General features: G+C 44.8%; 1 protein-coding gene across 5 annotated transcripts in view; it reads left to right on the forward strand.

Annotated features, from left to right (window-relative positions):
* Positions 1-26,158, forward strand: part of RO60 (Ro60, Y RNA binding protein) — a 556,402-nt gene extending 530,244 nt beyond the window's left edge. For all 5 annotated transcript variants that reach the window (XM_069231624.1, XM_069231627.1, XM_069231623.1 and 2 more), the window contains one exon: positions 22,196-26,158. In XM_069231624.1, coding sequence (XP_069087725.1) covers positions 22,196-22,348 — 153 coding nt within the window. In that variant the 3' untranslated portion in view covers positions 22,349-26,158. The remainder of the gene's footprint in view (positions 1-22,195) is intronic.
* Positions 26,159-26,449: the final 291 nt, after the last annotated feature.

Raw genomic sequence — 26,449 nt, forward strand, 5'->3', positions numbered from 1 at the left:
GTTCGCCGAAATGTATTCCCGATTAATTGTTAAATGTTATGTCGATCAAGGTATTGCTTATGTTCGTTATTGATTATTGATTTGATGCAATTGATCGATTAAGAGTACGGAGAGTCCCACTTAGTCAAAAGATTCATCGGCCTAAAGAGCGTCCGAACACAGGTAAAATTATTAGTACGGGCCGCTCTATCAGTAGATGGTAGCAGAGGACGGTTTAGTCTTTTGGGACCCTGTACTCTTAAAGTACATGGTGTTGAATTAACGGTTACGCATTTTGAGACCCCACTCGAGAAGTTGAATTAGATTTTTCTTGGATAAAACTGATTGACAGAATGATGATGGGCTAGGTCCACCGTGACTTTCCCGGGATCTCGGAGCTTGCGAATGGAGAGAATGGAGGTGTGGATTCGGCGTTGGCGGTACTAGTGATGGTATGAGTGAAGTTAGGGTTTTGCGCTTGCACAGCTTATTGCCGCAGGGTGTGTGAAAAGGTTGCGAGCATTTTTCTTTTTTTTTTTTTTTTCTTTTTAGAGGATAGCGGAGGTGCGACTCCGAGTGTAGAAGTAGAGAAGTCGTCGAACTTCATAGAAATAGCAGAGGTGCGACTCCGAGTGTGAGAGTAGGGAAGTCGTCGAACTTCATGTGCGTGTGACGCTTTGTGCATAAAAAGGTCCACGTGGTTGTTGTTGTTGAGACGGGCCCTGCGAGGTCAAGAGACTCCAGAGTATGTTGATCTATGTTGTGGTCTGGGCGGTTTAGTAGGTTGATCGGGTGTGGTCAACGAGTCGGTACGTGTGTTAGGGAGTGAAAGAAACTTCGACTTCGGGCTTTGACAAGATTCTAAGTGCACTAGAATAGATCACTGACAAGTTGAGAGTAGGTCTGCGGGTCAGATTTGCTTGCGAACGTGGGGACCGAGAAAGATGGAATAACTGCCGAGGCTTGTGAAAAATCCCTAAGGTCCTGAAGCGATTGTGTTACCCTTCCTGTAGTAAACCGACAGATCTGTTTTAGTTTTTGGTAGCTCGCGATACATGCAAGAAGTTGTTACGAGAGGAGCTGAGTGAAGGAAGACTAGCCGCGAGGCTTTGTCAGCCGCAGTGTGTGTGAGTGTGACGTCACTAGGAGACGCGCTGGGATAGGTTGGTTGCAGAGAAGGGTCGCGCACGGATTGGACGCAGTCCGTGGGACTCGATTGGAAGGGGAAAGGCAAGCGAAGAGTATTCCGGGAATTAAAGTCACCTATTGATTACAAACTTTGTGAAATAAAAGACGAAAAAATGAAATTCTTTAAAGCATTTAGGAGTGCGATGAAGGGGGAGTCTTACATTAAAGCGAGCGTAGGAGAGGAAACGCCGCCCGAAGGCACACCAGCTTACATTGTAATGGAAGAGAAGGGGGTAGCTCCGTGTCTTTGGCTAAAGCAATGGCACAAACTGACAGAGAAACATGGGAGCGTAGCGTTCCCGATACATGGGACATTCAATATAAGGATTCTAGAGAATTTGAGATTCACGATGTACGACATGAAGGTGCCTCCAAGGCCAGCACAGTTTGAGGCTCTAGCGATTTGGGAACTAATGGCCAGACAGCAACAGCAGAAGAAGTTTGAGACCAGGATGAGAAAGGTAGAAAAGACACTAGCGGATGCTAGGTGGGATAATGCACAGAAGGTGTGGAGGTCAGATGTATTGCAGGGGATAAAATTGTTTCCCGCAATTACTAAGGAAGAAGGGGAGGCAGGTAAGAAAGCTACCTGTAAGACAGACAGGAAGTGTTCCAAGGATAGAGAGGACGAGGAAAAGTTGAGAAGAGAAGAGAAGAGGAGTTAGAGGATGAGGAGTTAATAATGCAATTGCTGAACGACCGTCCACCACCTTATGCGGAGAATGGACAAGGTCCAAGTACCAGTTCTGCCCCTCCGGCACCGGTACAGAACAGTGAAACTCAGAGTTCAGGAGCGTCATCGGGATCTAAGGACCCGAGTTTATTGTTCACCCCGCAGATACCGCAGGTTAGGAGAATATATCCAGATGTGCCCATGTTGAAACCAGCAGAAAATTATCAGCCGCAGATGCCAGGGTACTACAGCAGTGACAACAGTGGAGGAATGATTCTAGAACAAACCGTAAGGGGAGTACAGAATGGTCACAACCAGACATTGGCACAAGCTGAATCAACTCAGTTTTTGATGCCCCAAAAGCAGATGCAGGGGGGAAACGCACATGCTCAAATGACGGGGAGTCAGATGGGCATGCCGGCAATGATGACCCATGGTGTGGGAATGAACATGCCTCAGAACATGGGAAATGCACAAAACCCAGATGCGATATCACTACCCATTACTGTAGGTCCACCGGTACCTTTGTACAGTCAGCCTAACTTAGGTATGAGCGGTCAGGGACCAATGCTGCAGAATGGGACAGAAAGGAGGTGCATAGAAAACACTCCAGGGATAACTCCGATAGCGGCTCAGCCAAATGGATCTGGGTCCTTGATGGAGTTTAGTCCCATGTGTGCTCAGTCGACACTGGTGAGGTCGAGTCCCCCACTGATAATACCTCTAACATCGAACACTGAAAAGTTGCCGCAACCATCAATGGCAGTCGATGTGAACGCTACACTGATGGGGTTGAATGCGCAACAGCTGACACAGTGGTTCAACAGTTTGAATTCCACACAAAGCTCAGACAGTGGGAAGGGAGAAGATTATATGAATAGGATGAGGTTAAACATGGAAGCACAAGAATTGGTGGAAGGGACTATGGGTGTGAATAGGTTAGAGTCCTACTCGGAAGAGGAGCTGAGGTATCTATGTCCAAGGATTACGAAGGAAGTGAACAAGGTACATAAAAGCTTGCAGGAAATAGCTGACAAAAACGGGGTTGACATAGACAAGACAAAACACTTGAGCAGGAGCTACAGGCTGGATTTTGGGACCACAGATTTTGAACACATGAGGTCAGCAGGCATGAAGGCGCATCTTAGAGAATTGCTGCAGAGTGCGCAAGTGTGGAGGTGTTTAGACAAGTGGGAAAGCAGGTGGGTAAAGAGAAAGGAAAAGAGGAGGGACAGCGCTACAGAGCACAATGAGAAAAGACCACAGAGCAGTGATACAGTAACTATGTTACCAATGAGGGAGACAGGAGGGGGAAAATTAATACATGTACCATGGCACAGAAGTGACATTCAGTCTTTTACGGATGATTTTCCCAAACTGAGAGAGAAACCGATTGAATGGTATCAGCAGACTGACAGGTTTGTGAAGCTTGCAAAATGTCTCTGGGAAGACCTGAATACTCTCTTTGAGATTGTGGTTCCGGCAGATTTGTGGGAGGATTGCAAAAGAGCTGTAGGTTGGCCGACAAGTGAACCAGAGAGAGACAGGGAGATGGGTGCACCATCACCTATGGTGATGAGCTTGTACTATAAGGTGATTGAGCATTTGAAGACGAAGGTTGCCGCGAAAAATGTGGATTGGCAGAAGATCGATCGAACTGCCCAAGAGGCTAAAGAGTCGATTCATAGTTACTATGAGAGGTTGTTGAAGGCGTTCAAGAACTACAGTGGCACGGAAACAATAGAGGCGAAGGACATGCTTCATTTTGTGTTCAGATTTGTGGAAGGGCTGAGACCAGAGATAAGTCAGATGATAAAGTCGCATTTGATTTGTTGGCAGTCGAAACCTATTGATGAAGTATTGAATTATGCGAAATACTGTAGCGACGAAATTGAAGTGAAGCAGAAAAGGTTGAAAGAGAAGGGGATGATGATGCAGCTTAAGGCAGCTCAGACAGGTTTGCAAGGTCTGCAAGGGTTGCAAGGGTTCCAACAGCAGATACCGCAACCGCAGCCGCAGTTACAGGGAAACACGGCGTTTCAGCCACAGGCCAGAGGCAGAGGCAGAGGAGGTTTTGCGAATAATGGTCCGGATTTGAACACTGTTGTGACGGGTGTGCAGGCAATGAAGAAGGTGATGCCGTGTCACGCGTGCGGAATCGTAGGTCATTGGAAACGCGAGTGCCCGATGGTGGTGCAGGAAGGTGCAGGTGTAGGTGTTGGTCAGCAAAACAATGATGTCAATGCATTTCAGACAATGAGGGGACCGAAAATGAGAGGTCCAAACCCAAATTTTCAGACCATAAATCAATTGCAGGGATTGCAACCTATGCAGCCGCAGCAGATGCAGATGCCTCGTATGCAGATGACGCAAATGCAGCCAATGCAACAGCAGTTACCCATGGTACCTAATCAGCAAATGCAAATACCCTTGGCACCAATGAGTCAGCAGCAAGTGATGGTTCCTCCACAGGTCTCGGGTCAGGTAATGAGTACAAATGGCACCGTACAACAGTTCCCATTGCACAGTGAGAGTGGAATAAACAATGTATGGGAGAGTGAAAGTTCAGAAGAAGAAGGAGATTGTGTGCTTGCAGCATCCTTGGAAGTTGATCAAAAGGGTCCGTACGTGGAGGGAAGAGTGATGGGTCATCGTGTCTCATTCTTGGTTGACACGGGAGCCACACGTTCAACTGTTAAGAGCAGTGAAGTACCAAATTTGCCACTCTTAGGGAGGACAGTTCAAGTGGTGGGAGTAGCAAACAGACATCTGACGAACCCAATAACAGATCCGGTACCAGTCAGCATCGGTAACTATCAAGGGGTACATCAGTTTGTGGTATGTGACTCAAGCCCGATAGCACTATTAGGGAGAGACCTATTGTGCAAATTGGGTTGTTCGATCATGTGTTCGAACGAAGGAATAACAATACAGACGAGCAGTGATGGGGAAGAAGAGGACAGTGTAGAGGGGGATGAGATGGAAACTGTAGATGAAGAGTATCCTCTGATTTGTCTTTTCCCGATGATAACTGAAGAAGATATTCCAGCCGAATTACGGGAGACAGTCGGAAAGGAAGTGTGGGACATGACAGGGAAAGAGGTGGGATTGATGAAAGGAGTGGAACCAGTGAAAGTGACTGTAAAGCCCAATGCAATCTTTCCCCAGACCCCACAATACCACATGGCACAAGACACCCTCATGAAAGTTGCCCAACTTATTGACGAATTTGTAAAACAGGGAGTACTGAAAGAAGTGTTAAGCAGTCCATGTAATTCACCAATCATGGGACTAATAAAGCCGAGTGGAAAGGTCCGACTTGTGCAGGACTTGAGGAAAATAAATGACATCATAGTCAAATGTTGCCCTGTCGTACCAAATCCAGCTGTGATAATGTTTCAAGTCCCTTGCGATGCCGAGTGGTTCTCGGTCATCGACTTGTCACAAGCATTCTTTTCTGTGCCTCTTCATGAGGACAGCCAATTCCTCTTTTGTTTCAAATTCCTAGACAGAGTGTACAGTTGGTGTCGAATTCCTCAAGGGTTTTCTGAGTCACCGTCAATCTTCAATCAGATTCTAAAGAAAGATTTGGAAGCATTAGAATTGCCATTCGAGTCAACCCTAGTACAGTACATTGATGACTTACTGGTTGCATCAAAGACAGAAGGTGGCTGCACAGCCGATACCATTGCTCTGTTGAATCATTTGGGAAGGAATGGACATAAAGTGTCTCCTTCCAAATTGCAGTTCTGTCAGAAGAAAGTGAAATACTTGGGTCACCAGATAGAGAAAGGGTCACGGAGAATAATGAAGGAAAGAATAACAAGTGTACTTCAAATGAGTCCACCAAAGACAAGGAGGGAGGTGAGGAAGTTTTTGGGAATGGTGGGCTACTGTCGCCAGTGGATTCCCAACTTCTCGACTCTAGCAAAGCCTTTACTGAAACTGACCCAGAAGGATGCCTTGGATCAAATTGAGCTGAAAGGAGATGAGATGGATGCTTTTATTGAATTGAAAGAGTGCATGTGCAGGGCTCCAGCTTTAGGTATGCCTGACTACACAAAGCCTTTCACATTGTTTTGTCATGAACGTGACGCATGTTCTTTGTCTGTCTTGACTCAAGCCCATGGTGGCATAAACAGACCAGTAGCGTATTTTTCAGCTACTTTGGATCCGGTCGCAGCAGCACTCCCAGGGTGTTTGCGCGCCGTAGCAGCAGTTGGTATTAGCCTCACTCAGAGTGAAGGAATAGTGATGGGACACCCAGTAACAGTCATGGTCCCTCACTCAGTTGAGATACTTTTGACCCGCTCCCGAACGCAGCACATGACTGGAGCTAGACTCACAAGGTATGAAACGATAATTCTGGGCTCACCGAATGTGCAGCTGAGAAGGTGCACTACGTTGAATCCAGCAACCTTGCTCCCTGGAGAAAATGCCGAAATTGAGAACGCTGAAGACGTCGAGCATGTCTGCCTTCAGGTGACTGAATTTTGCACAAAACCTCGACCGGACATTAAGGATACTAAGCTTGATGAAAATGACCAAATTCTTTTTGTTGATGGTTCATGTCTAAGAGACGGGATGGGGATTTTGAAAGCAGGATATGCTGTATGTACTGTAACAGGTGTCTTGGAAGCGGGCTGGCTCCAAGGAGTCTATTCTGCACAAGTAGCAGAACTTGTAGCCCTTACCAGAGCATGTCAACTGTCTGCATTGATGAAAGTCACCATTTACACTGATAGTCAATACGGGTTTGGGATTGTGCATGACTTTGGACAACTATGGTCACAGAGAGGTTTCCTGACTTCTTCAGGATCCCCAGTGAAGAACGGGGAGAGGATAAGGGAATTGTTACACGCCATTCAAGTGCCAGCCGAAGTTGCAGTGGTAAAGTGCAGTGCTCACACGAAAGGACAGGACTATGGGGGTTATTCTAACTTTGGAGGAGTGTTAATCCGTCCCAAAAGTGACGGTAAAGTGACGGATATACCACCAGCCGTATTACGAGTTCCATAGGATATAATGGACTCGTAATACGGCTGGTGGTAAATCCGTCACTTTTCCGTCACTTTTGGGACGGATTAACACCTCCTCCAAAGTTAGAATAACCCCCAATGTTTCTCTGGGAAATGCATATGCGGATCAAGTCGCGAGATTTTGTGCCTTGAACTGTATATTACTCAGGGACGAATGGAATTCAATAAGTGAGCCAGAACTAGAACCAGCTGAAGCATTTGCCTTGAAGGTCGTAGATACAATAGATGAATTAAAAGCATTACAAAATAATGTCAGGGAGGATGAAAGAGATTCCTGGATTAAATCACAATGTATAAAGAGACCAGACGAGTTATGGGTTTCAAATGAGGGAAAATTTGTTTTGCCAAACAGTCTCTTATCACAGCTTGCGCGGTGCTATCATGGGCAGGCTCACCTAGGGAGAGATGCCATGATAAGATTGTTCAAAACTGATTGGTTTAACCCCAGATTTCGTCAAGCTGCAGAAGCAGTTTGCCATCGATGTGTCACTTGCCAGCAGATGAACCCAGGAAAGGGAACGGTTGTGAACGCGAGCCACATTGGTAGGGCAAGCGGGCCTTTTAGTCGTATGCAGATGGACTTCATTGAGATGCCTGTGCATGGAGGTCTGAAGTATGTGTTGGTGATTGTGTGCATTTTTAGTCATTGGATTGAGGCATACCCCACACGTAGAAATGACAGCCTTACAGTTGCAAAGCTATTGTTGAGAGAGTTAATACCACGTTTCGGATTCCCGATCTCTTTAGAATCAGATAGGGGAAGTCACTTCAATAACGAGGTGATAAAGTTACTTTGCGAAGCGCTGAACATTGAGCAAAAACTACATTGTAGCTATCGCCCTGAAGCCTCAGGACTGGTGGAGCAAATGAATGGTACACTGAAATCAAGAATGGCGAAAATATGTGCATCGACAAATTTGAAATGGCCTGACGCATTGCCCTTAGTGCTAATGTCAATGAGAAACACTCCTGATAGAAAGACTGGATTGTCTCCGCACGAAATTCTCATGGGCAGGGCTATGAGACTTCCTGCAGTTCCCGCAAACGCGCTTTTGAATATTACAGATGATATGGTGTTAGACTACTGCAAGGGTCTGGCTGACGTGGTTCGCTCTTTCTCTCACCAGGTGGAAGCGACCACCTTGCCACCGATCCAAGGTCCAGGACACGCACTGAAAGCAGGTGACTGGGTCGTGGTAAAGAAGCACGTGAGAAAGTCGTGTCTGGAACCCCGTTGGAAAGGCCCTTTCCAAGTGATCCTGACGACAACTACCGCTGTGAAGTGTGCGGGAGTTCCCAACTGGATTCACGCCAGTCACACAAAGAAGGTGTTGTGTCCCACAGATGAGGAAGTTGAAGCGCTGAAACTACCAGTGCCTGACAAAACAGTGCTGAGTGCTGAGACAGAGCAAAACCGAACTGAAAGCGGACAGGCAGAAACGGGAGAGAGAGAGATATTCTCTGAGGACGAAGAGACCAACTCGCTTGGGGGAGACCAAGGAGAAAGTTCAGACAGCGACGAAGCAGCTGAAGGTGACAAAGAACCTGAAGCAGCTGAGGGTAGCAAAGAGCCTGAAGCAGCTGAAGGTGACAAGGAACCTGAAGCAGCTGAAAGTGATAAAGAGCCTGACGAAAGTAACGGTGACGAAGGGCTCGAAAAAGGTGAAAAAGCAGGAGAGCCTGATCAGAGGAGGGCTTTCCCAGAAGCAGACGATAGAGAAAAAGAAAAGGAGAACGTGATTGATTCCCCAGAAGGAGGGGACAAGGCAGAACAGGACGAAGAGGTTCAAGCTTCCTCAGAAAAGATCGCAGGTCCATCAAATGGACACGGTGCAAAGAGGAGACTAAGTATATCACCAATAAAAGAAAGGACTAAAGAAAGTTTGAACGACGGAGAAAGGCCAAAAGTGAAAGAGAAAAGAAAGGAAGTGACTGTTGTGGAACAATCCTCAAGTGAAGAAAAAGACTTGACAAAAGAGGAAAGTACCAGCGAAGCAGAATCAAAAAGAGAAGCAAAATTGAAAAGGAAAAGGATACCAAACAGGAGATATTCCGGTCCTGAATGGGCATATGTAGTCAATGACGATTGGACTGACGAGTTTGTATCTCTAAGCATCGAGAACGAAGAAGAAGAGATACCAATAGAAAAGAAAAGTTTTATGGACAGTGTTGATTGAAAGGGTGATAAATGACATTGCCTGCTACAATCTAAAGTGCTAAAACCAGCTGAGATATTGCTAAACCGGATGAGACATTTGCTAAACCGATAAAGACTGAGTTATTGCCGAATTGAGACAAATGCTGCTAACCGATAAGTGACTGGCCTCTTGAAGAAGACGGTGTGAACATTGCGCTCGCTCAGCTTTGTAACTGAATTGCTAAATAGTTTTATTTACAAGTGCTTCTAGCTCTCTGATTCTATACAGATCATGACGCAAAACAATAGAAAGAAATATTGTAAATATGTGTGTATAGGCTTGATAATTGCATGTGTACTAATAATAATGGCAATTGTGCTTGGAATACATGGTAAGACTGAGAATGAGAGAATTGATGCTTCTACTCTTGCTCCTGTTACTGTCACCGAACTAACCGCATTAAAAAGACTAGCATTGGATGAGAGGCTCTTGCACGATAAGAAAGAGCTTTCGTATAACGTTTTCTATCGCTTGCTAACAGAATATGTTGAGACTATGGATGCAAAAGATTGTTATGTGTGTACACAGATACCGACATCAGTGAAGGAAGGGGTGACATATCACCACATGCCTCTTACATACGGGATTACATGTAGTATAGTAATGTCTAGGTTTTATGGTCAAACTAACATACAGTATTTTTACTCAAATTATGATGTTACCTTTGCATATGTTCCTATAATAGCGCAGCTAAGCCAGATTGCTAAAGATTGGGATGCTAAAATAATGAGGGAATTTTTCGAGCCAATGCAACCTTTTGAAATGGCTCACGCTCATAGGGAAAACCTTACCTGCTCGCTCTCTGCAGTAGAAATAAGCTTTTTAGATCGCACAGATGATAGAAGGGCACAAATGAATGCGAAATTAGAAAAGGAGCTACATAAGAGGACTTCAGTAGATAATTATGATTTTGCTGCAATAAAGACACAAGGGAGAATAGCTTTAGATGCTTGGCATGTAGGGAAATTTTGTATATATCGAGGTGAATCTTATTATGACAACATTTTTGTAGGAGCGAGTGAGTATAAACATACGTTTATCTTTAAGGCCAAATGGACATTCATGATGGACGGACTTGACCCTGTCATTCCAGGTGTATATTACATTTGTGGGTATAATGCCTATTATCGTCTTCCAAAGGGATGGTGGGGGAGATGTTATTTGGGTATAGTGTTCCCAAAGGTTTATCCACTGGATGACCTATCGATGATTCAAAAGACATCTGGATCCCATCGTATCCAGAAGAGAGAGACCGCAGCTGCTGTGGTAGGAGATATATTTGGAGCCATGATTCCTTCGTTGGGAGTCGTGTTGAATTCCATCAAAATAAGAAAGTTGTCTACTATAGTGGATAACATGTTGACGAAGTTTTCAGGTGCTATAATCCTGATAGATGCTGAACTTGCAGCGGAAAGAGCTATGACTCTTCAAAATAGGCTTGCTTTAGACATTCTTTTAGCAAAGGATGGTGGCGTTTGCAAAATGCTTGGTACACGACACTGTTGTACTTATATTCCAGACAATAGTGTGAAAATTAAAACTATGCTTGCTAATCTAACAAAAGAGAGTGCAGATTTGAATGAATTGAAAGAACCAGGAGTGTGGGAGAAGGTTGGAAAAGGACTTGCTTCAGTGGGACATTGGATTGGGGGAATTTGGAATGGAATATTGCTAAAAATAATAGAGGGAATTTTAATAGTTATAATTTGCATATTTGGAATTTGGGGAATAAAAAGGGGAATAATAATGATTATGGAAAGAATTAAGAGAAGAAAAGAAGAGAAAATTATGAAAAGAATGGCAGAAGAATACAAAGCGCAAACTAGGGGAACTAAAAGGAAAAGAGAACTGACAGAATTTTAATGGAATAAAATTTGTGGGCATGATTTGTGTGATGACAAGTAGTCATCAGAGGAGGGATTGATGAAGCAGAAAATGAAGGTTTTACATTTATTAGCGCATAAACGTAGTGTGAAATAATCATGTGTGACTTTAACCGAACTAATAAAGATTGTACGGGGACAAAATGTGCCCTCAGAGTAGTTTGCCAACATTTATAAGCGTGCTTTATATAACGTGGTGTATTAGAATTGCACTAATCCGACATAATCGTAAACGTGTGCTATGATTTGCTTGTTTGAAATGTTTTAGCTTAGCATTACTTTAGTGCAGGCTTCGGCCTATTGGCCTGGTCTCACGGTTTAGATGCTCGTATTTTTCCAATGTGCTATTAAACGTGTACTTTTGCTTGAAGCTGTACTTTTCCACTGAGACCGTTCACATGCTTATCTTAAGGTTTCGTGCCAGCCTGGCATATTTTCTCTTTACTCCAAGGTCGATCTGCAGGTGCGGACAATGGAGGCTCTGAAAGTGAGCTAATTGGTATAAAATGTTGCAACTTGCGTACCCATCTCCAAGGATAATGTATGCTTAAGTAAAAGCTTGAGAACTGTCGTTTTTGATTGGACAATTTGAAGCTAACCTATGAACCCTCCAATGGAAGACCCTACTGGATTTGAACTGTTGTCTATAAAAACCAGGTGCACGAGAAGAAGGTAGCCATTACAGCCATTATTGGACATACCGCCATTTTGTAGACTTTGCAGCTATTATGGCCCACTTTGCTGCGACGCCATTTTGAAAGAGACTTTGATGCTTTCTCTAATCGAGAGGAAGAGACTTTAAATGATTCTTGCCCTAGAGACTTTAACTTTGATTTGATCCCTTGCATGAAGTAATAGTTTACCTTGCCGCCGTGAGGCAATTGCCCCGTCCACCCCTGCCCCTTTTGCCCCGTCCCATGCTGATCGAGAAACGGTACCTGTGAGACGAAGACTTCTTTGATTGCTGATCGTAATTGGTAAATATGAAAGGAAATTGTAAAATTGCATTGTGTTTCCTTTAGGTAACCAACTGCGGATTTTGATAAGAGCCCTAGTTAGGAGTTTTTCTAAATTAATGTTGCTAAATTGTTTTTGCATGAAGTCCCACATGCCGATGCTAATTTGAGGTTAGACGAGGATTCCATATGTTGCACGATGCAATTGGAGATCTTGTTATGCTGACTAAATGTATGCAATTAGTTCATTGCAGATTATCGTATTAGTGATTTGAATTGCTATTATTGAATGCCTTGTTATTCAAATGCTACATAGATTGCATTTGTTTCGCCGCTATGGACAGCTATTAATGTTCATTTACGTTTATCATTTGGTGTTGAGACACATTTATATTGTGCTAGCTTTGTTAATATAGGGAAATAAAATTCACTAACTTTGAACAAACTGGTGTGGTTATTCCTGACTGAAAGGTCAGGGTTCGCCGAAATGTATTCCGGATTAATTGTTAAATGTTATGTCGATCAAGGTATTGCTTATGTTCGTTATTGATTATTGATTTGATACAATTGATCGATTAAGAGTACGGAGAGTCCCACTTAGTCAAAAGATTCATCGGCCTAAAGAGCGTCCGAACACAGGTAAAATTATTAGTACGGGCCGCTCTATCACTCCCCAGAAATGTCATTCAGCGGAATTAAACTTTGGCCCAAACGATGCTAAAGCCAGAAATATTGCTAAATCTCTAGTGGCGGTGATAAGAGTGTGTTCTGTTTGTTTGCAAAATCGTAATGTCCAGTAATACAGGAATTAGGTTCAGGGGACAAATTAAAGAAATTATGGGGGTTGATTTATTGTTCAATATGCTCCAACTCCAACTTCTATTAAGTGTACCTACATGTACAAAGGGGATTAAAGAGATATAAACATATTGCCATCTGCTGATAGTGGAGAGAATGTATGTGGCAAAGGTGTGCCAGAAAATAGGCAAATAAGCATTCTGAGTAAGATGAGTTACATAACTTTTGGAAAATCAAGGACCAGATACATTGCGGAGGACGTCCATTATAGAGCTGTATTTCAACATATTCTGCGATGCAACCCTTCAAATACTTTTGAAACTGTACTTGGTGTTGAAATCCAGCAAATCACAGAGTCCATTCATCAGTATTCATAGCAATCGTAATTTATGATTATTCATGAATTAGGATTTTGTCAGAGAATAGTTGCTGATGGATGCAAATGTAGAGCTGAAGGCTTGTAAAACATAGCAGTAGTTGTGAATCTCCCAGTTACTGCAGCTCCTATCCCTCCAGGGACAGGAGCTGCAATACAAAAATAAATATGGGAGAAGGAGAAAGTTACATCATTTGGATCATACAGTGGTCTCTGGCACGCCAGTCTTCCCTCTATAATCTGCAGCTAACACTCACCAAGTGTAAGGTGTCCATCACGCATAACGTCCCAGTTTAAGAATGATTACTGACTGCTGCCAACAAACAGTGCTCTTTCAATAGTTTATTTCTGCAATGGTGGTCGCAAAACCATTGATTTATTTACTTGGAAGTCGCAAGGAAGAGGAAACGGCCCTCTCCAATCCCCTTTGTCTTCAAGATCTAAAGGAAGCACAATGTTGACGTTGCTTATTGATAGGACATTTGCGACTTGTAACTTTATTGGCCAGGTAGGTTGCCAGATTGACAGCTATGATTAACAATAGGGAATGCTCTTTGATCGATACAATACAATTATGATCTCTGTTTCATCAGAAATGTGTGCCTAGCCCTGATATGATGCATCAGCACAAGCAGCAGAGACGCCTCAGCATACCTTAAGGAGGTGAAAGCCTGATTAAGCTGAGTTGGAAAGACAAATAGGGTACTAGCTCATCAGGGAAAAGTCTTGAGATAACAGACAAAAATGGTGAGCCTGCTTTGCAGCAAAGCCCGGAAGCAGACATAAGTGTAAAGAATTGAGGGGGTCATTCCTACCCTGGTGGTCCGAGACCGCCAGGGTAGGGGACGGAGGAAGCACTGCCAACAGGCTGGCGGTGCTTCTGGGGCAATTCTGACCGCGGTGGTAAAGCCGCGGTCAGAAAAGGGAAGCCAGCGGTTTCCTGCCGGTTTCCCGCTGCCCCTGTGAATCCTCCACGGCCGCGCTGCAAGCAGCGCCGCCATGGGGATTCCGACCCCCTTCCCGCCAGCCTGGTTCTGGCGGTTTTGACCGCCAGAACCAGGCTGGCGGGAACGGGTGTTGTGGGGCCCCTGGGGGCCCCTGCAGTGCCCATGCCACAAAACCGCCAGAACCAGGCTGGCGGGAACGGGTGTCGTGGGGCCCCTGGGGGCCCCTGCAGTGCCCATGCCACTGGCATGGGCACTGCAGGGGCCCCCTAACAGGGCCCCACATTGATTGGCAGACACTGAAAATCGCGACGGGTGCAACTGCACCCGTCGCACACCAGCAACTCCGCCGGCTCCATTCGGAGCCGGCTTCCTCGTTGCTGGTGCTTTCCCGCTGGGCGGGCGGGCGGCCTTTTGGCGGTCGCCCGCCAGCCCAGCGAGAAAGTCAGAATGACCGCCGCAGTCTTTTGACCGCGGTACGGTCTTCTGGCGGTTCCCGCTTGGCGGGCGGCGACAGCCGCCCGCCAAAGTAGGAATCAGGGTCTGAATGTCTTATATGGGGGGATTTAGGCCAGACCTAACCTTTATATCAGGCTTAAGAGCAAAGTTGTACGGGCTCACCTTTGATGTCTTCTAACTAATAATTGGCTCAGTTTAACCTCTTGGGTGCCTTGGACGAGATGATCTCGTCCAAGGCTACAGTTCCCCTGTGCCTTGGACGAGATCATCTCGTCCATGGCACAGGGGAACTTGGGGGCGCGCTAGCGCGCCCCCGTGCACCCCCCCTCCCCCCCCAAGGCGGGGATGGAAGGGGAAGACCTTCCCCTTCCACCCCCGCCCCCCCCTGTGACGTCAGCGCGCGCGCGCGCTGATGTGTCACAGGGGCCTCCCTCGTCGCGCTGGAAGCTCTGCTTCCAGCGCGATTGAAAAAGAAATGCAAAAGCATTTTCTTTCAATCACCGGGGAGGCCCGGAGGGGCTTCAAATGGAAGGAAAAGTATTTCCTTCCCTTTGAAGTCTCTCCGAGGGTTTCAAAAGCCGGATTGCTTGCAATCCGGCTTTTGAAACCCCACTAGACACCAGGGATTTTTTTTTTTTTAATGATATTGACAATGATATTTATGTGTTATTTTTTTTTTTTGGGTGGGGAGCGACCCCTTAGGCAAGGGTCGCTCCCCTTGGGGTAAAATTATATTTTGGCCATTTCTGCCCCCCTTGGGGGCAGATTGGCCTATTTTAATGAGGCCAATCTGCCCCCAAGGGGGGTAGAAACCACTAGACACCAGGGAGTTTTTTCTTTGCGTGAATTTCACGCAAAGGGAGCGACCCCTTAGGCAAGGGTCGCTCCCTGGGGGGGAGGGCAATTTATTTTAGGCCATTTCTGCCCCCCCTGGGGGCAGATCGGCCTATTATTAGGCCGATCTGCCCCCAGGGGGGGGCAGAAACCTATAGGCGCCAGGGCAAGTTTTTTTTTTGTGTTTTTTTTTTTGTTTGTTTGTTTTTTTAGAGATGGGGAGCGACCCATCAGGCAAGGGTCGCTCCCCTGGGGGGGGGGCAAATTGTATTTACACCATTTCTGCCCCCCTGGGGGCAGATTGGCCGATTTTAGGTCAATCTGCCCCCAAGGGGGCAGAAACCACTAGGCACCGGGGATTTGTTTTTTGGCGCCAATGTCACGTAGGGGGAGCAACCCCGTAGGCAAGGGTCGCTCCCGGGGGGGGGGGGTGGGGGTTGGGGGGGTCAAATTTATTTTAGGCCATTTCTGCCCCCCCTAGGGGCAGATCGGCCTATTATCAGGCCGAACTGCCCCCAGAGGGGGGCAGAACCCTCAGGGCACCAGGGCAATTTTATTTTGTTGTGTTTTTTTTGTGTTTTTTTTTTTTTTGAGATGGGGAGCGACCCATCAGGCAAGGGTCGCTCCCCTGGGGGGCAACTTGTATTTAGGCCATTTCTGCCCCCCTTGGGGGCAGATTGGCCGATTTTAGGTCAATCTGCCCCCAAGGGGGCAGAAACCACTAGGCACCTGGGATTAGTTTTTTGTCGCCAATGTCACGCAGGGGGAGCGACCCCGTAGGCAAGGGTCGCTCCCAGGGGGGGGGTGGGGGTTCAAATTTATTTTAGGCCATTTCTGCCCCCCCTGGGGGCAGATCGGCCTATTATTAGGCCAAACTGCCCCCGGGGGGGGCAGAACCCTCTAGGCACCAGGGCACATTTTTTTTGTGTGTTTTTTTTTTTTTTTTTTTTTTTTTTTTCGAGATGGGGAGCGACCCATCAGGAAAGGGTCGCTCCCCTGGGGGGCAAATTGTATTTAGGCCATTTCTGCCCCCCTTGGGGGTAGATTGGCCGATTTTAGGTCAATCTGCCCCCAAGGGGGTAGAAACCACTAGGCACCTGGGATTTGTTTTTTGGCGCCAATGTCACGCAGGGGGAGCGACCCCGTAGGCAAGGGTCGCTCCGGGGGGGGGGGGGGGGGGGGGGGGTTGGGGGGAAGAAATTTATTTTAGGCCATTTCTGCCCCCCCCCCCCCTGGGGCCGGCTGAGCTACAGGCCAAACTCCACAGGTAGGCACCTTGCAAAAAACACCTCTGTTTTCAATGAAAAAATATGTTGTGTCCATGTTGTGTTTTGGGCCATTTCCTTTCGTGGGCGCTAGGCCTACCCACAGAAGTGAGGCACCATTTTTATCGAGAGACTTAGGGGAACGCTGGGTGGAAGGAAATTTGTGGCTCCTCTCAGATTCCAGAACTTTCTGCCACCGAAATGAGAGGAAAAAGTGTTTTTTGGGCCACATTTTGATGTTTGCAAAGGATTCTGGGTAACATAACCTGGTCAGAGCCCCGCAAGTCACCCCATCTTGGATTCCCCTGGGTCTCTAGTTTTCAGAAATGTACAGGTTTGGTAGGTTTCCCTAGGTGGCGGCTGAGCTAGAGGCCAAAATCTACAGGTAGTCACTTTGCTAAAAACAGCTCTGTTTTCTGTGATGTGTCCACGTTGTGTTTTGGGGCATATCCTGTCGCGGGCGCTAGGCCTACCCACACAAGTGAGGTATCATTTTTATCGGGAGACGTGGGGGAACGCTGGGTGGAAGGAAATTTGTGGCTCCTCTCAGATTCCAGAACTTTCTGCCACAGAAATGTGAGGAACATGTGTTTTTTTAGCCAAATTTTGAGGTTTGCAAAGGATTCTGGGTAACAGAACCTGGTCCGAGCCACACAAGTCACCCCTCCTTGGATTCCCCTAGGTCTCTAGTTTTCAGAAATGCACAGGTTTGGTAGGTTTCCCTAGGTGGCGGCTGAGCTAGAGGCCAAAATCTACAGGTAGTCACTTTGCTAAAAACAGCTCTGTTTTCTGTGATATGTCCACGTTGTGTTTTGGGGCATATCCTGTCGCGGGCGCTAGGCCTACCCACACAAGTGAGGTATCATTTTTATCGGGAGACGTGGGGGAAAGCTGGGTGGAAGGAAATTTGTGGCTCCTCTCAGATTCCAGAACTTTCTGCCACAGAAATGTGAGGAACATGTGTTTTTTTAGCCAAATTTTGAGGTTTGCAAAGGATTCTGGGTAACAGAACCTGGTCCGAGCCACACATGTCACCCCTCCTTGGATTCCCCTAGGTCTCTAGTTTTCAGAAATGCACAGGTTTGGTAGGTTTCCCTAGGTGCCGGCTGAGCTAGAGGCCAAAATCTACAGGTAGTCACTTTGCTAAAAACAGCTCTGTTTTCTGTGATATGTCCACGTTGTGTTTTGGGGCATATCCTGTAGCAGGCGCTAGGCCTACCCACACAAGTGAGGTATCATTTTTATCGGGAGACGTGGGGGAAAGCTGGGTGGAAGGAAATTTGTGGCTCCTCTCAGATTCCAGAACTTTCTGCCACAGAAATGTGAGGAACATGTGTTTTTTTAGCCAAATTTTGAGGTTTGCAAAGGATTCTGGGTAACAGAACCTGGTCCGAGCCACACATGTCACCCCTCCTTGGATTCCCCTAGGTCTCTAGTTTTCAGAAATGCACAGGTTTGGTAGGTTTCCCTAGGTGCCGGCTGAGCTAGAGGCCAAAATCTACAGGTAGTCACTTTGCTAAAAACAGCTCTGTTTTCTGTGATATGTCCACGTTGTGTTTTGGGGCATATCCTGTAGCAGGCGCTAGGCCTACCCACACAAGTGAGGTATCATTTTTATCGGGAGACGTGGGGGAACGCTGGGTGGAAGGAAATTTGTGGCTCCTCTCAGATTCCAGAACTTTCTGCCACAGAAATGTGAGGAACATGTGTTTTTTTAGCCAAATTTTGAGGTTTGCAAAGGATTCTGGGTAACAGAACCTGGTCCGAGCCACACAAGTCACCCCTCCTTGGATTCCCCTAGGTCTCTAGTTTTCAGAAATGCACAGGTTTGGTAGGTTTCCCTAGGTGGCGGCTGAGCTAGAGGCCAAAATCTACAGGTAGTCACTTTGCTAAAAACAGCTCTGTTTTCTGTGATATGTCCACGTTGTGTTTTGGGGCATATCCTGTCGCGGGCGCTAGGCCTACCCACACAAGTGAGGTATCATTTTTATCGGGAGACGTGGGGGAACGCTGGGTGGAAGGAAATTTGTGGCTCCTCTCAGATTCCAGAACTTTCTGCCACAGAAATGTGAGGAACATGTGTTTTTTTAGCCAAATTTTGAGGTTTGCAAAGGATTCTGGGTAACAGAACCTGGTCCGAGCCACACAAGTCACCCCTCCTTGGATTCCCCTAGGTCTCTAGTTTTCAGAAATGCACAGGTTTGGTAGGTTTCCCTAGGTGGCGGCTGAGCTAGAGGCCAAAATCTACAGGTAGTCACTTTGCTAAAAACAGCTCTGTTTTCTGTGATATGTCCACGTTGTGTTTTGGGGCATATCCTGTCGCGGGCGCTAGGCCTACCCACACAAGTGAGGTATCATTTTTATCGGGAGACGTGGGGGAACGCTGGGTGGAAGGAAATTTGTGGCTCCTCTCAGATTCCAGAACTTTCTGCCACAGAAATGTGAGGAACATGTGTTTTTTTAGCCAAATTTTGAGGTTTGCAAAGGATTCTGGGTAACAGAACCTGGTCCGAGCCCCGCAAGTCACCCCTCCGTGGATTCCCCTAGGTCTCTAGTTTTCAGAAATGCACAGGTTTGGTAGGTTTCCCTAGGTGGCGGCTGAGCTAGAGGCCAAAATCTACAGGTAGTCACTTTGCTAAAAACAGCTCTGTTTTCTGTGATATGTCCACGTTGTGTTTTGGGGCATATCCTGTCGCGGGCGCTAGGCCTACCCACACAAGTGAGGTATCATTTTTATCGGGAGACGTGGGGGAATGCTGGGTGGAAGGAAATTTGTGGCTCCTCTCAGATTCCAGAACTTTCTGCCACAGAAATGTGAGGAACATGTGTTTTTTTAGCCAAATTTTGAGGTTTGCAAAGGATTCTGGGTAACAGAACCTGGTCCGAGCCACACAAGTCACCCCTCCTTGGATTCCCCTAGGTCTCTAGTTTTCAGAAATGCACAGGTTTGGTAGGTTTTCCTAGGTGGCGGCTGAGCTAGAGGCCAAAATCTACAGGTAGTCACTTTGCTAAAAACAGCTCTGTTTTCTGTGATGTGTCCACGTTGTGTTTTGGGGCATATCCTGTCGCGGGTGCTAGGCCTACCCACACAAGTGAGGTATCATTTTTATCGGGAGACGTGGGGGAACGCTGGGTGGAAGGAAATTTGTGGCTCCTCTCAGATTCCAGAACTTTCTGCCACAGAAATGTGAGGAACATGTGTTTTTTTAGCCAAATTTTGAGGTTTGCAAAGGATTCTGGGTAACAGAACCTGGTCCGAGCCACACAAGTCACCCCTCCTTGGATTCCCCTAGGTCTCTAGTTTTCAGAAATGCACAGGTTTGGTAGGTTTCCCTAGGTGGCGGCTGAGCTAGAGGCCAAAATCTACAGGTAGTCACTTTGCTAAAAACAGCTCTGTTTTCTGTGATGTGTCCACGTTGTGTTTTGGGGCATATCCTGTCGCGGGCGCTAGGCCTACCCACACAAGTGAGGTACCATTTTTATCAGGAGACTTGGGGGAACATAGATTAGCAAAACAAGTACTATTGCCCCTTGTCTTTCTCTACATTTTTTCCTTCCAAATATAGGAGTGTGTGTAAAAAAGACATCTATTTGAGAAATTCCCTGTAATTCACGTGCTACTATGGTCACCCCGGAATTCAGAGATGTGCAAATAACCACTGCTCCTCAACACCTTATCTTGTGCCCTTTTTGGAAATGCAAAGGTTTTCTTGATAGCAATTTTTTACTCCTTATATTTCAGCAAATGAATTGCTGTATACCCGGTATAGAATGAAAACGCACTGCAGGGTGCAGCTCATTTATTGGCTCTGGGTTCCTCGGGTTCTTGATGAACCTACAAACCCTATATATCCCCGCAACCAGAGGAGTCCAGCAGACGTAACGGTATATTGCTTTCGATAATCTGACATTGCAGGGAAACGTTACAGAGTAAAACGTAGAGAAAAATTGATGGTTTTTTCACCTCAATTTCAATATTTTTCTTTTTCAGCTGTTATTTTCTGTAGGAAACCCTTGTAGGATCTACACAAATGACCCCTTGCTGAATTCAGAATTTTGTCTACTTTTCAGAAATGTTTAGGTTTCTGGGATCCAGCATTGGTTTCATGACCATTCCTGTCACTGACTGGAAGGAGGCTGAAAGCACAAAAAATTGCACAAATGGGGTATGCCCCAGTAAAATGCCAAAATTGTGTTGAAAAATTGGGTTTTCTGATTCAAGTCTGCCTGTTCCTGAAAGCTGGGAAGCTGCTGAGTTTAGCACCGCAAACCCTTTGTTGATGCCATTTTCAGGGGAAAAACCACAAGCCTTCTTCTGCAGCCACTTTTTCCAATTTTTTTTAAAAAAACGAAATTTTCACTGTATTTTGGCCAATTTCTTGGCCTCCTTCAGGGGAACCCACAAAGTCTGGGTACCTCTAGAATCCCTAGGATGTTGGAAAAAAAGGACGCAAATTTGGCTTGGTTAGCTTATGTGGACAAAAAGTTATGAGGGCCTAAGCGCGAACTGCCCCAAATAGGCAAAAAAAGGCCTGGCACAGGAGGGGGAAAAGGCCTGGCAGCGAAGGGGTTAAAAAGAAGTAGGAATACCAGCCTGTTTGTGTATAACGTGTCTGTCATTGTCTTTTTGGTTTTGATGTCCTGTTTACATTTAGTGTGATGTATTCTCTCCAAAGTATTGCGTGACTATTCATTGAATAAGTCCCTTGCATTGTCACTCTGAAGACTATGTAGACTGTAGTATAAGGAAGCCCCAGGAAACTACTCCAGCATGGGCTTGGAGAACAATGTTGAATGTCGATGAATATTGTGTAAAACAGAATTAATCGACTTTTGGCTTTTTATATGCTTACATGGCAGTGCGTAGTCTTGTATGATTTGGTGGGGGGAGCAGGTGGGGGGTGTGTATGGGGAGAGGAGTAGCTGTACATTTCCAAAAACTCACAGTGAAGAAAAAGATGATAGGAGAGGTGGCGGCAGCAGAATCTAATAATATACTGATAAATATGTGCAGAGCCATTTAAAAGACGAGATGAATTAAAAGAAACTGGAAAAAAAGTAATGCATAATTAACTTAAAGTGAGCAGCAGCGGAAAAATATTACAATTTATAATTGAGGTTTAACATAGGAGGAAGGAAATAGGAAATATTATTTTTCTTATATTTTAAAGATGAAGCATTCAGGATCCTAGGAAATGTTTGTCAGGTGAGTAAAAGATAAAGCCGCCATCATGAGCGGAGGAAGTAGGGTTAGCAAAGATACAAGCAGGGAAAAGTAGGAGATAAAATAAATGCTAATCTGAGGTCTTGCAGGAAATTTCCTTTTTTGAGGTTTTGAGAGGAAGATAGTAGATACCTTGAATCTACCTAACAGGTAAGAATAAAATCAAGCAAATGATGTGGCAGAAAACCCTCTTAGATGTAAGGGAGAGTAGTTTCAGAAGTGCTAAAATAGTTTCTCAGAAGTGTTAAAATAGTGTCTGATGAAAAATTCCTAGATTAACCCTTTAAAATGTTGTAATATTTGCGACATGTGTTGTCAAATCAGAATATTATTATAATTCACTGTTGTATTTAAATTGTATTCCTGGCTTGTGTTTCAGAATATGGACATTCCTTCCAAACTGATTGTGTGCGGAATGACATCCAATGGTTTTACCATTGCTGACCCTGATGACAGAGGCATGTTGGATATCTGTGGCTTTGACAGCGGAGCTCTGGATGTCATTCGTAACTTCACCTTGGATTTAGTTTAAGTCACTCCTGCAAGAGTATAAACAGGAACAAGGTCGATTTTAAGATGTGCATGGTATTTTTTAGAAGGGAGGCTAGCCTTTCCCGCCAGAGGAATGTTTGATTATATATGGTTGTGGCTTCTTTTGTTCTTGTGGATTACACATACTACAGATATGAATTAATATTGTTAACTACAATGGACACACATTATGAAAGAAGTTCTTTCCATTTTTCAACTGACTGCTGCGTGAATCTGCTCGCTACTCCCACCCTTGTTGAGCACGTTCCTGCTGATTTATTAAATAGCACCCTCTTTGTGTCTTGAACTTAGGCAGTGCACGCACAATAAGGTGGCATGCCAGAAAGGTAACCAGCAAGGGCAAGCTCAAGAGAGCAGTATATGATTCGGATGCACATTGGTGTGAGCGGTTAGTTATTTGCACATAATTGTATAGTTCTGCATGACAGTAAACTGAATTGTGCAGATTCCATATTTTTGGAGCAGATTTTCACTAATCACTTGATCGACTAGTAATACAGACCTGCTCACACCATGTTTGCTCACCAGTCACTTTAAAGCACTTTTTCTTCTGTAAATGGCAGTCATTGCACTGCTACAGTGAAGTAGCATCCTTGTTGATAACCTCATTTTATAGTTTTATATTTCAAGAAGCAAAGATATTTCTGTGTTTTGGAATAATGCAGAGCACATTCCCTGGAACCTTTCTGTAAATGGCTGGGTTTTGGTGAAAATGTGCCTATATTTGCATGAAATGCTGCACCAATGTGTGTGCAAACCAGATGTTTATAGCGATTTGTCGATGTTTATTTTCAGTGTCAATTGTAACTTTTATTGCTCTCTTGTTCTACTTTAGAACCCTGTATTTTGTCTGTCATTTTCACACCACCGTTTGTAAGGAATGCTTTGTTACAGCGTGTATACATTTGGCTGTGAAATCTCGCACATCCTGTTAAGTGTTCGACCAGGTTTCTTGTGCTTGTGTCTTGAGCCTACCTATTTTACTCTCCTCTTCTGCTTTCTTGCTCTTCTATACCTAATTCCTGTTTATTCCTGTATATTTATTAAGGTGTTCTATGTACCTGTGTTCCTAGACGTATTTAAGGGATGAAATGCAAAATGTGGACACCAAGCAGAGGAAATGAGAGTTTAGAATTTGACTTCTAGACCCAGCTCACATGTTTGCAAACTGCACTGCTCTTTTTCCAGTTCTCGAGACTGTAGTTTAACGCAGGACAATTAATAATGGTATTATACTGGATAGAAAATAGTGCACAAGTCAACTGAATTGGCAGTTGTGTACATTCATTGCACTTTTAAGAAATTGGCCTTGCAGGAAGGACATTTAACTATTGCTGCAGCGGCCCCAGAATTACACGCAGTTTGCTACAGTTCCGCTGTAATGTGCGGCGTGTTTTTTGAACAATGTGTAATTGACAATGCATACGTGGCATTGTTCTTCAGTATATAATGTTGTTTTCAAAAACAGTTCATTACAGATAATTTGGTACCTTCGAATAGCAATTAGTTATGTATGACCTTTCCCAAGTCTAGTAGAGAAACTGTTTTGCATATTTCATTTTATGCCTTAACTGTTTAAACATGTTATTGTATAAGAAATTTGAGGTTATAACAACTGCTCACCTGCTACTATGGTAGAAATCTGTTGAAATCATTCCTAAAACAAGTTAGATCGCTTCAGAGTTTGCAGGCACAGAACATAGTTGTGAAGTTATGAATGGGGTTACGAATTCAGTGAAGCATTTAGTCGTTGTCTTTCTGCTAGAATATATACATTCCCTGTGCTCCTCGTCCACTGTTGTACCATTTTGTAGCTACATGAACCCAAGGAAGCAGCGGTGATGTGATTAGGGCAATGCAAAGGAACCTGAGGGCTGAGCGATTGGTGTTTTTTAAAACTTGCCTGGCATGCAGTTCGTTCGCGTGGCCAACGACTGGCTTCTGATTATAATGCAGAAAATAATTTTTGAGGTTGGTGGTAGTAGCCCCTTTAAAATGTTTAGACTTTGTTCCTATCTCTGTCAGACCACCCTGCAAGAATCTAGCCCTTGTCCTCTCAGCTAGGATGACATGCCTCTTGCCATTGAGTATCAAGCTCCCCAACCTTACACTGATCTTCATAGAGAAAATCCTGTCCTAACAATCAGATTTCCGTTCTTCATTTGGGACCACCGATGGATTTCACACTTGCAGAAACTGTAAGTAGAGGTGCTGTCAAAATCCAGAGGACAGCTCACTGTCTGTCTTCACTCTAAATTTCTGTGATGAGACTGCATACCAGATTCACAACATTGCCTGTTGGAAAACAGTTGGGCATTGAGAAAGTATGAATTTTAGCGCTCCTGTGGCTTACACATGCACTCAGTACTACGGGACACTCCGTGTGTTGGGCCGAGGTACGTTTAAAACCCTTCAATGTCTTGGTGTGTGTTAAAATGAGCCTGGGGTTCCTTCATGAAATACTAGAAGAAGCCCTGAGGAGGCCTGAACACAGCAAACATCCTCCAATGTTCCATTCACAGACGCAAACCCTTAATAAATCAGAAATGTTATATCCCGAAATAATACCTCCCACCCTGCGTTTCTTCTGTTGTTGGTCTGAAGGAGCTTCCATTTACTGGATCAGGAGAATGACAGCTATCTATGGTTTTCTTTTTTCAGACATGTAAGCAGCACATTTTATCCAGGAGGGGCAATGTTAACTATACCTTGTCTTCTTTTTAGTGAATTTTATTTTTAAATGTTATGCTGCATTTAGCAATATGCTGATATAATATACTGTGCATGATTGATTTACAGTTGTGCCCTGCGGGTACTTACACCAGACCTACCAGCTGTACAGTGTAAGCCACACTCACTAGCACACACCAATTTCTATATGATTTTTGGACAGTTTGTTGATTACCAACTGCATATGCCTGTGTTAAATGCCACCAGACATGAAACTAAGACCCATTTTGTAATCCTTATACTGATGTTTATTGGTGATGCTGATAGGCCAAGGGGAGCAGTTTTTTCTTTTCACTGGTGGCCTTTTATTAGGGTGCCTGATCAGAAAATATAAGCGGTCTCAAAAGGGATGTGACTGACCTTCCTGGGGTTGTCCCCGCTCTCAGTTCTGATGTACATTCTTGTACTTCTCACAGACCTCCAACTTTGAAAAGGATCCAGCTCACCCTTCCCTGTCAAAGTGCCCTTTATGAAATCCATGTTTTGCTGATGATATTGCATTTCAAGCAGGAAATATAGGGTCTTATGTGCAGATCTAATTTGCGGTTGCGAAGGCTCTGATTAGAAAAATAATTGCTTTTGTGACCCACAAAATAGTGTTTGGGTATGTTGAAAGCACAAATTGTGATTTGGTAACTTGTTACTGAATCACAAAGAGGCTTGCAACTACTAGTGAATGGTAAATTGAAAAGGGCGTGTTTAAGGCGGCACTTTCAGTTTACAATTTCTAATGGTATGTATCAATGGTTTGTGACCACTATTGCTGTCACAAATCATTGATACATTATCGACACCTCTGAGGAGGTAGTTACCCATTGGCAAATGGGAACAGGTCACTTAGGGACCCCCTTCCCTTTGTGAACATTGTAAAAACATTTTTTAGGGGTAGGCTGTGGTCCCTGGCACCACTGCTTACTTGTAAAAAAAAAAAGTGAAACTTTTTTTTCTTAATGTATTCTGTTTATCATTAAGGAAAACAGGCTGTGTTTAAAAAAAAAAAAAATGCTTTATTTAAAAGCAGTCACCGATATGGTGGTGTGCAAACCCCGGGAGGCCATCATTGCCGTGATGCCAGCGATTCATAGAGGGTCGCAACTTAGGACCTACCTCATGCATATTAATGAGGTAGGTCAAATTACGAGCCAGTATGAATGGAAGATTTACAAACCAACATCTTTGAACATATAGGTTGGTTTGTAAAAGAAAAATCCAATGCTTTCCGTAAAAGTCCATGCGCCAATTGCGACCATTTTTCAGAATTGTTTTTACAAGCATAAGGCCGATAGTGACTGAGAGATCAGTGGACCACTTTGTCAAGGTCGCCTTGCTGTCCAAGGAATTCTCCTTTGTA

The sequence above is a fragment of the Pleurodeles waltl genome, chromosome 4_2, assembly GCF_031143425.1.
Source record: "Pleurodeles waltl isolate 20211129_DDA chromosome 4_2, aPleWal1.hap1.20221129, whole genome shotgun sequence".
NCBI classification, from domain to species: Eukaryota; Metazoa; Chordata; class Amphibia; order Caudata; family Salamandridae; genus Pleurodeles; species Pleurodeles waltl.